Source organism: Haliotis asinina, chromosome 2, assembly GCF_037392515.1.
Source record: "Haliotis asinina isolate JCU_RB_2024 chromosome 2, JCU_Hal_asi_v2, whole genome shotgun sequence".
Taxonomy (NCBI): domain Eukaryota; kingdom Metazoa; phylum Mollusca; class Gastropoda; order Lepetellida; family Haliotidae; genus Haliotis; species Haliotis asinina.
This window is the reverse complement of record NC_090281.1, coordinates 22,583,972-22,598,412: the sequence shown is the minus strand read 5'-3', so window position 1 is coordinate 22,598,412 and position 14,441 is coordinate 22,583,972. Positions and strand designations below refer to the sequence as shown.

General features: G+C 36.0%; 1 protein-coding gene across 8 annotated transcripts in view; it reads left to right on the top strand.

The window, feature by feature from the left end:
• The window catches only part of LOC137273406 (pre-B-cell leukemia transcription factor 1-like), a 31,693-nt gene extending 17,252 nt beyond the window's left edge, over nucleotides 1-14,441 (top strand). For 2 of the 8 annotated variants that reach the window (XM_067806069.1, XM_067806068.1), the window contains exons 6-9: nucleotides 7,782-7,923; nucleotides 8,455-8,555; nucleotides 10,395-10,490; nucleotides 11,147-14,441. In XM_067806069.1, the coding sequence (XP_067662170.1) occupies nucleotides 7,782-7,923; nucleotides 8,455-8,555; nucleotides 10,395-10,490; nucleotides 11,147-11,206 (399 nt within the window). In that variant the 3' untranslated portion in view covers nucleotides 11,207-14,441. Of the gene's footprint in view, nucleotides 1-7,781; nucleotides 7,924-8,454; nucleotides 8,580-10,394; nucleotides 10,491-11,146 lie in introns of all 8 variants that reach the window. The other 6 variants (XM_067806066.1, XM_067806067.1, XM_067806073.1 and 3 more) reach the window with 3 other exon arrangements.

Sequence of the window (14,441 nt, the reverse complement as noted above, 5' to 3'; positions counted from 1 at the left end):
AACAGTAGTAAGAAATTATTGGAAAGAGTTACGCCTGTGCCATATCTTCAAAGTTGTAAGCACCTGAAAACCTCTTTAATTCTTAGAAAACTCACTTTACTCACCGAAAAGTCTTTAAAACACTTGATGATGAAACATGTCTTCAAAGTTTTAAGGGCCTGAAAACCTGTTTAATTCTCAGAAAGTTGCATCATGTTATACACATCTACAATAACAACCTGAATAGGATAATGCAAAAAGCCAACTCTTTTTCGATGATTGTTCGTTGGTAATGAAGTAACCATCAATCATCAGATTTCCAACGATTCCCAACACTAGAATGTATAGGTCGGTTATTTAAGAAATTGTACTGTGATCATCATAAATCAAACACGGTCCCCCATTGTCTCAGAGCTGAATTATTGACTGTGTGGCTACCATACCTACTGGTACATTTGTTACTGTTAGGTTATATCCTTATGTTATCTCCCTTAACCCTTATCTGTAGACTGTATAACTTGAAACACATCAGATGGTTGCTTTGAAAAGGGTTGTTTTTGAACAGACACAGATGGCTTTGAAAAGGGTTGTTGTTGAGCAGACACAGATGTTTCAAAATGAAGTTTTTAGTTTGAAGCCATTATTCAGCTGAAAGTCTGTAGCAGCTGTCTGTAAAATATTCAAAAATATGATTCTAAACATAACAGTTGAGATGCATCTGATGGTATTAAACAAATTCTATAAGGCGACATGTAAGTCAATGTAAGTCACTGCACTGAATGCGCTGTAAGATTATATAGGGTTTGAAAATATTAATTTATGAAAATATTACTTACCTTTAACAAAATAATGAGTTATTCCCAATAGACTTACTTTCCAAGGGCTTATTAATTCCATACACATGGCAACATTGCATGTTTGAGATTGGTCAACCACACATTTATGCTATTGTTATTTAAAAAAAAGACACCCTTCTTTGCAACGTTTCTTTAGTAAACTGTCTGTAATATGCACAAACAAAGTATGGACCAGTATTCGTGTGAAGATTTTTAATATGATTCAATTATCTGATTGTGCCTTGAGCTGAAAATGTAATTGGAAATTTCAGATTTAAAACCAGAGTCTATTTTCAAAACAAATCTTATTTGGGAAATATCTCAGATTGCCTCTTCTCAACATGCATTCAGTCTTGGTTTAAACTTTGCAGATGATAACAGGTTTGCTATCAACCAACTGTTACGTGTGTACGTTTCAGCATCACAGGGTCTGGTATATCTCTCATATCAAACACATTGCCCATTCTGTGACTTCACACCTTGGTACAGGTGTAGCGATGAAGTTCATCTCTTTAAGATTGGAACACAACACTGACCTCAGTCCGTCATCATACATTAATCTTTCTGGAGTCAAATATTTCAACATTTGTTTTAATTTGAATGTAAATAGGCAACTTGATGTGATTTGAAATATTTCAGCTTTGTTTGGAATTGAATGTAAATAATGCTTTTTGATGGGATGTGAAATATTTCAGCATGTTTTGAATTTAAATATTAGGATGTTATTCAAGATACGAATGTGAAAGGAGACTTTTGAAAAATCAAAATTTGGATTGAAAGGAGATAAATAGAAAATCCTGTGTTCTGGGTTATTGTTTGGTTGTAATGGTGGGTAAGAAAGACTTAAGCTGCTGACAAGTATGTCTCTGTATTTTGAGCGGATTATTGCCATTCAGAAAACCATCTTTTTTGTGAAAGGGCTGATTATTTTTAATGTAAAATATGTGTTCTGTGTGACAATGAAGAAATCGTCAGTTCTTGAACAATTTTCTGTATATAAATTAAAATAAATTTATTGCTTAACTGAACTTTAAATGTGACTATTTCTACCATGTGTTCTGAACATTAAGCTTTGTTCAACATGTTCTGGGGTGTGATTCATTGCTTCACCATAAATTGGCTGGGTATTTAACACAGTCTGTTAAAACTTCGAGAACAGCTGTTTATGTGATTAACGGAATCATATACCAGGAGAGTCTTCTATCTAAGGACTTTTTATATAATGATGCCAAATCTTTAATCATGGGTGAATAATGGTGTAATGTTGACAAACTATGACAAGACCCAATTAGAAGTATCATATACCTTAGAGGGTATCCAATACAAAGAAACAGTGATTTCTCATAAATAATCATTTTTTACTCAAAAAGAGAATCATGTCTTGAGATTTCGAGGTTTATCTTTTTGAATTTTACATTTAATGTTTTATGAGAAGAATGAATTTAAGAGACTAGAGCTATGCAGCAGCATGTGAAACCGAGTATCATTAGCAGGGCCCCCTCCTATAGAGCCCCACAGTAGGAAGGGAACTTGAAGCACTGTGATAATGAATGTGCCAATCAAACTCCATGCACACTAAAGCATCTTGGTCCACTACACTAGATTAATACAGAAGAGCTTAGGTAGAATTCTCTAGACTGCAACCAACAATATTTTTTGCTGAAATTAGGGGTATCTCAGTGCAGTCATGGAAAAAAATATGTGTCTGAAAAGATTATTTCTAGTGATTTGAAAATTTCATTTAAGTGTCTGCACTGTTTGTTCCTTGACCCTCCCTAAGTGCACATCTTGTTGTTTGACACAAGGGGGTTTCAAGATAGGACTAGAATCAACATTTACGATAACTTTATCAGCATATCAGTTGGTGTCAAGATGAAGGATGTATCAGGGTTTTTTGTAACATTTTTAACCATACCATTTTATACTCCTTTCAAGTAAATTTTTGGATTTGGTTTTAAAAAGAGGTTTATGATAGTTAAGGTTTTGTTATGAGGAATGTGTCATTGCTTGGCTGGAACCTGATTTTTATTGTACAGGTGTTAGAAATGACAGTGTTGTATAACCTGTGAGAGCATTCACTTGAGAAGTTCTACAAGCTTGGCCATAACTGTCAATGTTAGACAAGTATTCAGTTTATTCCTTTGTCATGTGAAGAGAAACAGAAAGCACATTTTTTGTCATCAGTAGGCCTGCTGTGCTATTTTCTGGATATACAGATCGGACTGCCCCTCAGTAATTTTACTGGGCGTCGAGGCGTAGCATAGTGGCTAAGGCATTCAGTCATCATGCCAAATACAAGGGTTCGATTCTCCACTTGTGTGAAGCCCATTTCTTGTGTCTGGTGTCCGCCACTCTGATAATCCTGGAATATTGCTAAAAGCGATATTAAAGTAAGCTCATATAGCAATTTCACCTTCGATTTTGCATATGGGTACAGTGTGTGAAGTCCATTTGTGGTGTCCCATGCCATGATATTGCTGGAATACTGCTATGAGCAGTGTAAAACTAAACTTTCTCTTTGTAAGATCAAAATATCACATACATACATATGCATACAAGATACTGCTGGAAGTCAGAATAATTTGGGTTCGAGGTAGCAGCCATTCCATAATCAACTTGGACATAGGCTTTTGGATAAGACCTTAACTAGGACACCACAATGTTTACCTGAACATATTTATTGTTTTGTGAGATGTGTCCATGTTGATGTGTCCAGACTGAGAATGGCGTTGTGATGTATGTAGGGCAGGTGTTACTTAAGTCATCCAGGCTTTGGGTGTCAAGACTGGCAAACCAGAAAGTTATCTCTCAGTTTTCCTCTGATATATGTATTTCCACTGATTGTATATCAAATTTGTCAGTTCTTTAAGGCTGTTACGATACACTCGAATAGTTGTTGAATCAAACCGTAGCCTTTCATAACTTCAGTTTCTTATTCGTGGTCACCAGAACTGAATATGAATGATTATCTACAATATATTAGTGGAGCATGTTCTACTTGAGGCCTTATGTCCTGTTTCAATGTGAGATATGCAAGAATGGATTATGTTCTAGCATTGCAGTAGTGGAAGTCATGTTAGTTTGGCTGCACATGATCTTGGGCTATAACTACATTGTATTTAGTCTATTACATACCAAACTTGGGTGTCCTGTCAGATCACATTAATAGTCAACTTTAGGTTCCATGTTGTGCATCCATCAATATTGTACTCTTGAATAATATTTTCGTATTCGTTTCCCAATATTTATTATGCACATCATATTCACCTCATAGTGTATTCGTTGCAGCCCTAGAGACCTGTGAATTTTCTTGCCGTAGGTTGCCCTTCAATACTATTGTTTCCTTTTAATGCTGTAGGTTGCTTTTCAATACTGCTGTTGCCCTTTCATGGTGTAGGTTGCCCTACAGGTAGATAAGTTTTATTACTATTGTTGCTGTTCAATACAGTAGGTTGTCCTTCGGTACTCTGTTGTCCTTTCATACTGTAGTTTGCCCTTCAATACTATTGTTGCTCTTTCATGCTGGAGGTTACCCATCAATACTGTTGTTGCTGTTTAATACAGTAGGTTGTCCTTCAGTACTCGGTTGTCCTTTCATACTGTAGTTTGCCCTTCAATACTGTTGTTGCTGTTTAATACAGTAGGTTGCTCTTTCATGCTGTTGTTGCCCTTTAATGCTGTAGATTGCCTTTATTGCCGCTGTTGCCTTTTAACACAGTATGTAACCCTACAGTACTGTTGTTCCCCATTGATACTGTAGGTTGCCCTTCTTTACTGTTCTTCCCCTGTAATACAGTAGGTTGGCCTTCAGTTACTACCCTTTAATGCAGTAATTTGTCTATCTAATCTGTTCTTCTCCATTAATACTTCAGGTTACCCTCAGTACATAAGTCACTATATGCTTTAAAAAGATGCTTCTGATACAAAAGGTGTCTTGTGGTCCAAACATGTATTGTTTAATTCAGAAAGATGCCTAGCGATAAGTATAAATGAACTGACATTCATTACAAGACCGCATGGGCTCTACAGTGGCATACTCTGAAGGACACAGGCTAGTGTAATCAGCTCGTTACATATTAAGGTACTTAATATTCCAAAGCAATAAAGTGAAAGGGTTGGGTGTACGAAAGACTGCCACAGGCATTACAAGTGTTGATAGTGACAACCAGCCCAGTGTTGTACAGAGGGACTGTGGGTAATCCGTCAAGGGATAGTCTCTTGTGCTGGCTGGCCTTCTGGTAGAAATGTTCTCCCTCATCAATCAAGCCTGTCTTCCCCAATAGCCGGAGGGACCAGAAAGAAAAGCTGAGAAAAGAAGTTGTATTAGCGTAGCCAGACTCCCATGGCTGAGGAAACTCTCAATTGTTGATCGGGGTTGTGCCTTGATATGTGCTAAGACGTTTGCCTCACCATACTTTGCCATACTATACTTATGTTCTATTGCACTTTCTTGGGCATATATGGCACATCTTCAAGAACTAATTCATTCAGTTTTCATTTTGAACTTTGCCTTTGTAATTCATAGAGCATGATGTAGCTTGTGATATCTAGCAATTTAGTATCTCAGTGGAGAAAATATATATGTCATGTCAAACTAGAAAATATTTTTGAAAGCTGAGTCATTGTTGAACAGTTTATTCTGGAAATTTAGTGCACATATATTTATTAATTTGAAACTGAAATAATCACCAAGACACTATTTGTGGAATATGAACTTACTGGTAAATGTATTATATGATTCATGAGAGCAACAGCCTGCTTTGCTGACTTTCAAGTTTTTTAACACAATTAATATGGTTTTTATCTACTTTGAATCATATATGGGATAGACAGTAAGTGAACTGTAGGATTATCAATGTTCCAATAGACAAAACTCACACCACTGCGAACACTCAACAACCTTTTGAATAACAGGTGAAGATCACATTAATATGTCCCAGCAGATGCATTTGTCATTGTGTTTTCTCTCATTTTAGCTTCAGGGAATCTTAGTGCTAGACAGGGTAAATGCATTGTTCATTTAATATCTGACCAGATAACATTGATATTCTTCATTGTACATGTTCAGGATAGAAGAAAATTTGTTGAAACAGTGTTTTCAAAACTGATGTTTTGAATAATATATATATGTATGAAAGTGATTAAAATAGCTACATGTTAAAGGCGAGACATCTTAAAGTAAAATATACATGATCAAAATGTGTTTTTCTTAAAGAAATGTGTCAAAAGTTTTAAACAAAAGGGCAGATACAGAAATGTCTTGATTTCCATGTGTAGGGTTGACAGACATATGGTTGACCGATCATTGTGAAGTATAATGTAGATTTAAACTGTAAGAATTAAACAAACAAATGCAGGACATATTTAATGGAAGTAGTATTTGATAGTTTCTAATATTCTACTTTAAGGCTGATAAGTACTGGTGTTTTAACTAAGGTTTTACTGCACATGATGACAGCATACCAGCTGATGATCATTTCCCTCCAGGAGAAAATGATTACAGCTCGTGCACCACGCAATAGTAATGTTGATTGATTAGTGACAGAGAAAATTAAGAGATGTTTATGGAATGTGCAGTATGTTGAAAGATCTTCAACATACATTTTCGTTCATATTCGTTTCGATCATGTATTTTCTTTATGTTGTTTTTTAATGGAAATTCTGTGTTTATAATTTCTCTTTTGCCAACTGAATTTTCTAAGTGTCTTTTTGTAAGTCAGTGTGAGAAAAGTGTTAAACTGATTAAAGTAAATCGATGTGTTGAGAGTCAGATGTGAAGGAACAATGTCTTTCATTGAATGACTTCTCTGTACCTTCTTCCTGCTAACTCCACAGTACTTAAAAATTACACAATCCTTAGAGGCTGGAGTGAAAAAATCCATTGACTAGTTACTATGGCAACCTAAGATACAATAAGAACAAATCTTGATCTTCTTGCTTTGGGATCAACATTTTGACTGATAGGTCAGTTACAAGACGGCAGGAGAGAAATTAAGCCTGTGCAGAGAAAAAAATCAATATCGTCCTCGGTATTCTTGACATTAAAAAATTGTCTCCGAGAGTATCCAGATCCCTTGACAACCAAATTTTGCTGCAGCATGACTGTGAATTTAATTATGTAAATATAGAAGACATCTTTACGGGAAAGGAATGGATTAAACATTCAGTGTTTTTTTTAATTTGATTTGATTCAAAGATAAAGCATACAAATTGTGTGATTCAAATTATTGATCTTGTCACAGTAGTAGATGCAAGTTCTGTGTGTGGTTAAAGTGAGCTGATGCAGGGTGAGATTGCTGCCTCGCTCACTCACTCACTCACTCAGCTGCACATATAGAAATGACTTAAATGTGTTAGAATCCATCAAAAGAAAAAAGACTGTCAATACTAACTCGGTGTAGTATTTCAAGTTTCTGTGAATATGCTATCTCTGGATGATAATGATAACCCTCCTGATATTGGGCACTAAGTCACTGAAGTGGCCTGTCATTGATAGCCAGATGTTTGAGTCCCCTTGTCCTAGTACTGACATGTTGAACTTGCACTGGTCATTGTAGGAAGTTGTATTGTCGGATTTACCAAAAAGAATACAAAAAATTATGGACAGGTGATAATGGACAAGTGTATGGATAACTGAAGTTAGTCAGAGCATTGTATGGTTGAATGGATAACTGGCATCAGTCAGAGCATTCCTGTGTTGTATTGATAACTGAGGTCAAACATACATTTCTTGTGTTGTATGGATAACTGAGTTTGTTAATCTGTTGAATATTCAAGGAGTCCTTTGGATTACTGGTCTGTTAGGCAATCCAAATCTACATCTTTTCTAAGGATAACTGAAATCAGACAATCTTATCCACTATCAGGTCTGTTCATTATTTTCACATCATGTGAACCAAGTGATATTCTACAGAATACCTCGTGAATTGTCTGGACCGTCAATGACATGTTTGGTTGTCTCCGCAGGTGTCTAACTGGTTCGGCAACAAGCGGATCCGTTACAAGAAGAACATCGGCAAGGCACAGGAAGAGGCCAACCTGTATGCTGCCAAGGCTGCCTCAGCAGCCGCATCAAACAACCCCAGCGGAGATAGTGCTACAGCTCAAGGTTAGACGATGGTCACATCTCCTCATGAAAAATCGTTGCCATGTTTGTTTATCCAGAAAATCATGTTAAGCTTGTAGTTAAAAAAACATCTAGTTTTGCAACTGTTGCTGAAAATATATCTAGTCTCCTTACAAATCAAAAGTTTCCTCAAAACGTTAAATTACATTGTCTGTTAAAATTTTATAAAGAAACATAATTGGACATTGATTAGAATTTAATGTAAATGCTCTTGACAAAACTGAAGTGACCAGCCTGGCAGAAACTGCCCAACTTAGAAATTCTTACATGAATCACGGCTCGAGGGGCAGTAGGATTCTGGGTAGAATAGGTCCTTAATACCTCTAGTTTGTACCTGCAACAGGCAGTTGTGAGCTGAGTGGTTATGATATACCTAGCTGGAGCTCTTGTCAGACCCTCAGCCATTGCTTTGCTGGAATATTACTGAATTACAAGAGAACAACAGTCACTCTCTAAGTGTGGAGTAAGACCTTAGTAATCCTTATGTTCAGTGAAGTACTCTTGACATTCCAGGTGCAGCTGGCTTTGCGACCTCCCAGTCTGGACTTGTGGGTCAACAACAGGGGATGTATATGAACCTCAACGGAGAGAGTTATCAAGGGGGAGACAACTCGGTAGGAGCTAATGTTCAGTCACAGGTTGGTAATATTCCATCCGACTGTTTCTCTCAGTAGACAGTGCCCCATTTGGCAAACATTTAACATCTCTAAATGCTTCCACAAAAATAGTTAATTTACTTCCTCTTTAATTATTTTTTAACTTCAAATAAACAAGTCAAATACCAAAGTCTAGCACTGTCTACTGAAGGTAAACGTCAATGAAATTACCAATGGTAGAAACGCTGAACATTATCTGTGTCTTGTGGCATGTTCTGTTGTTTGTCTCTTGTTGTTTGTTTATTGCTGTTTAGTCTTTCACAATTCAAACTACATGTTACTGCTACAAATCTTACAATCTTGAAATCTACAGCAGATGTAGGAAACCTCAGTTGAGCTTGAATACAGTTTCATAGCGCTTTGCTTTTGGTAGCATGTTTCGCTTTACTTGTTCCCACTCTCATGGGGCAGAAAACAAATCCAGATTCTATAAAAATGTCAAGTGCGAGTTATGCATGAAACCTGACAACTGTATGGGTTATACAGTTTACTTGCATGTTTGTTTGCTTGTTATGTACACAATGTGAATACATGGCATGTTATGCATCCAAGCATGTGGTCATAGGATTGAAGAGACATTAGATCCTGATCCAGACTGTTGGCAAAGACCATGGCATGCACTTTCCATTTTGGTATGAAATGGACATTTACAGTCACGCTCTTTAAACTGGCATTTGTATCTAGTCCTAGCTAATGTCATTAAAATATGATTTTCTTGATCTGGCATCTGTCTATTCGGGGTTTTGGAGTATAGATACAGACTTTGGGTATATATTGGTTCCGATCTCAAATGTCCAATCTGCAAAGTGGTATTTTTAACCAGCAGGTGTTCAATCTTCCAGTAGGTATACAATGAAGTCTTTGAATGTCATTTAGAAGTGAAAATACATAAGAATGAAGATTTTTATGGATATCAACTTCTTTATGAGAGAACACAACGTTTCGGAGTTAATGCTTACTCCTTCATCACCTGATGAAGGAGTGATGATCAGGTGATGAAGGAGTAAGCATTAACTCCGAAACGTTGTGTTCTCTCATAAAGAAGTTGATATCCATAAAAATCTTCATTCTTAGGTATACAATGCTTAGGTGTTTTTCAGTGCTATGAAGATATGCAATAATCTAAAGACCGTGTAGTGTTTAGAGGGTGTTCAGTGTTATAAAGGTTAAGGAAATAAACGTAGAGTATGCAATTTTTCTAATGAGTGATGTTCAAAAGCTGTTCACTGTTCTAGGAGGTAAATGAATTAAGTTCTCTGAAGGGTCTGACTTCAAAATCTCTCCTTTTGTCCTCTTGTGATGAAGATATGTTTATGTATCCTGCAGTTTCAGATATTCTCTCTACTGTTTTCATTTAATTAATGTACAGTGTTTGCTGTGGGTATATTGTCTATTGAATGTGTGTAGCTTTGTATGTTGTCTTGTCACCCTTGCTTATTTATTCAGTCTGGTCAGAGAAAAAAAAAGGTGAAAATTATTGCCAAATACTTACGGAAAGTTACAGAACCTCTTTTTCAAGCAATCATGAAACCAAAGACTTTGAAATTTAAAATTTGAAACTATTAAAACTGTCTCAGTCAAGATGAACCTGTCGAAGACAAACTTAAATAAAATTCTTCAAAATGTGAGTTTTTGATTATAAAAAAAATGTAAAATTTCTTTTAGCAAATAAAACTTTTAGAGTCCTTTTTTTGGTGCATGATTAACGTGATTTTGACCAGACTGCCTTTATATTGTTGCTCTGCTTCACTATCGGAATGGCTGCATGTTCGTAAACAACTTTCCTTTCGTCCATAGGTGAATGCACTACGGCATGTTATATCTCAGACTGGGGGTTACAACACAGATGGTATCCCAGGAGGCACTGGCATGTACGATCACATGCAACAACAGGTACTTCCTGTCACATGACCTTCAATATCCTGTCATTTGACCCTTGCACCTTCAGCAGCAATTTGCATGTCTGCATCAGCTCTGTCTTTATATGTATATTTATATATGTATGTTGTGGGCTTTCTGTGCATGCTTTAATTCAGCTAGGTTAAAAATTGTTTACAATGACATAATTTCAAATTTGCGTTTTTATTTGTAAATTGTAAATGAGTTCAACCATATTAATGATTTGTTGTTAGAAAAGATTATGTTTGCCAATGGATCAAACTGTTTTAAAGAGAGTGACTATTTTGTGGAAGTTTTGCTTATTATCTCATCAGTTTGGCTCTTTAGTTTGTCATAAAGTTAATATTAGATGGCTTCCTCGTTATGCATTACTGAACTGGAATAAAGAAGCGTATTTTTTTCATTTGTTGAATTTCAGACGGAAACACTTAAATCAAAGTGTGTCTGAAATTTAAGCAAATTTCCTGCAAATATTTTTGCAAGCTGTGGGCTGCTGCTTTTTCTCTCCATGTCAGCTTACAGGTGCACAAACATTCGTTAGGAAAATGATGCAAAATGCGAGAAAAATAAAAATTCAGACGATTTGATCCAAAGGACGTGTTGTGAAATCAGAGGTAAATTTTGAGATTGCATTTTACGGTTATTTTCAGAAATTTCATCTGAGCGGGGACGAATCGGACGCATATGATGAAGAGGATCAGCAATACTGATGGAGTTGAGAAGAACGTAGCAAATACGTTACGTAGACATGACTCTTGAAGATATATTTCTTTACGTTTTAAGTGCTCATTAATTAGTATTATTTGAAGGAGAGAACTGTTGACTGGGTGCAGTTTTTACGAGACTTAAAGGCAACATACATTTATATCATGACATTTTTTAAACATGCAAATTTTTATTGGATGATTTTATGTTTGGTTGTAGTCAATGTCAATTTGTTTTGTTTGTAGAATTGTCAAATTTCTAAAAATGTACACTTGAAGATTCATGCAATAACCTCTCGTGGATGTGAAAGATTTTTTCAAAGTCATAGCAATATGCTGAAAAAAATGCTGAACTCTAAAACAAAGAATATCAACCAAAGAAGCTCATAATAAGAGCTATGGTCAAAGTGCCGGGACAGTTGGAACTTGTGTTCAGATCTACAGTCGTGCATCATGAGAACTGGTGGTATTTCCTGTTAAGTACCAAGAAGCATTCTTACGGACAGATATTGATAGTTCTAGTTTGGAATAAAGTGTGATCTTGTCCTCTGTAAAGAAATAAGTCTTACATCTGCCAAGCATCTCAGCAAGCATAGACTAGTTTCAGGATGATTGGTACAAGTGAGCATAGGCGCAAAGCATGTTTGTGTGTTGACAAGTATGCAGGCAGAAATCATACAGTGATTTGTCGCACTGTAAGTCAAAGGCCATTGTTGACGACAGATTGTGTGCTTGATTGTTTGCAGCAAGCATACGCAATGCTCATGACAGTTCATAGAAAGTATACAGGTCTATATTAATATGTCCACACATATGAAGTGTATGCATGCTCGGTGACAGCAAGCACACTATTTAAATGTGAGTGCATGTTAATTGCAAGCACACTATTTAAATATGTGAGTGCATGTTGACTGCAAGCACACTATTGAAATATAGGAGTGCAAGTTAACTGCAAGCGCACTATTTAAATATGTGAGTGCATGTTGACTGCAAGCACACTATTACTATGTGCATGCATGTTCATATCAGGCACACTGGTGTGTGCATGTTCGTGAACATATATGCTTGCATTATAACATCAAAAACACTTCATCATGTATGCTTGATTTTTAACAGTGTATGCTTGGATGTAAGCTGCAAGCACAGGAACTGTTACGTATGTACTTAGTCTTGGACAACAGGCTTGCAGTTGTATGTAAGCTTGTGGCAGCACCAAGCATACATGATAGTGATTATGCTTGCATGTGGATAGCATGCCTTCAAGGCTAAGTGAAAGCTTGTATTGTACGTAGACCGGAGAAAAAAGGGTAAAATATAGTAGGTTCCAGCCAGTAGTATTTTGAAGAAGACGAAATCAAAATAAGCAGGCTGACCCATACTTGAATAGAGTGAATTGTGTATTATTGTATTGTCATTTACCTTCTGTTATGAGAAAACATTTATTTCTTAAGAATGAAAGATTGGTTGTAGTTGTGGCAGGAGTTGTTTACTTGTTCATCAGAAATCTCACACAACAATTGTCAGACGTGGCAAACATTGGCACCAGAAATAATTACTTTCAGCGACCACTGTTTCAAACTTCTCTGTAATTATTCTTGCATCATTGTTGAAGATTCAGGTGAATCGGAACTGTGGTGATGTGTCCGTCTAAATTTGAAGATACTTTCTACATATGATGGAACAATTTTTTGTTTTCAAATTTTATATCAGGTATATGAAACACATGGGTCTGTTCATATAAGCAATATTTCTGAAGGTTAGCAATAATTCTGAAGTAAAACTGCACAATTAAAGAAACATTAGACATTATGGAGAGTAATAACTATATCTTGATTCTTGAACAGGGAACAACCCAGTTTGGATAGATGAATCAGATCATTGATCCGTCATCAATCTCACTTTGTTTTGGTGATTGTTGACGCATGTGAGTTTCTGAAGGATGACTTAACACTGCTTGTCAACACTATGTGCAAGGTGCCATGTCAGCTGATATATAACTTATATTGAAAGACTATCAAGTGCTGCAGGAAATACGAGGAGCTGCTAGATGCTTTGTTTTCCTGTTTCATTGACTGTGTCATTTTAATTTTCGTCCGTCTGTAATTATTGTCCAAATCTTACTACTTCCAAATACAACTGTCTTCATATGTTTTTAAGTGTATGTGCCATTGTCATATGATATCCAGATTTTGGCTGAACCAAACATTGTGACTGTTCTTTCGAAACAATAATGTTCACTTTGCTTGTTTTTTGAAGAATTTTGTTGTTACTGAATTATTTCGTAAATTATGTATACATTTACTCTGTTATGAGTCTGGATGTTTGAAATGTGGTTGCAATATTTGGTAGTAGCCAAAAGATACATGAATATTATGGATGTCAGAATTACCTCCCTTTGGTCATGAAGCCATTTTGGAGAGAGTTGTATGTGGAAGACAAGTTTGTTCTTTGCATAATCACAGGGACTTGTTAGTGAATACTGTGTGGTACATAGCTTTAATGATGACCATTCCAAAACTTAAGCTGGGATAGCATGTGCATCCTATCTAGATGAGTTAAGGCAAGGAGGTTAGAGGGAAGTCAGATTCTCGACATACTCAATTCAACATCATTTACTGCGACAGTGTAATTTAAAAACAAATGTTCAAAGCTGGCAAGATCATACAGTGAGTGTAACAATATATTGCTAAAAATACTTTAAAAATAGTCAGACATATTTGTGAAATTCATTAGACATCTTTGTGAAATTCATTATGTATTCATATCATTGTCAGAATCATGACATTACGTAAAATATTTGAAATAATTCATGTTCTCGCGAAAGTTGTCATTATCTTGATCTCCCATTCTCATTATCATTGTGTTGTGAATACACATTGGACAGATCATACCAAAGTCTTCATGGTCTTAACCTCCATTGTTGAGATATTTGGTGCCAGTCACTCATCTAGATTTGATTGCCAAGTTATCGTATTGATTAATATGCGGTGCTACCTCATCATTGAGAAAATGTCAAACCAACAAGTAAAATTAAACCTAGCTTGCATGCAAATATTTCAGTAATTGCATAGTCAATAACAAAGATAGCCAAATTGTAGGTTTATTGTTCTGCAGCCAGACTGGCATGACCTTTGTAGGTCATTCAAAGGTCATGAGGTCATTTCAGTCCTATATTGTGTGAAATTTGTGTACTGTACTTCAAAAAAAAAAGACAAACATGCATTAAATGTGTAAACGTTTA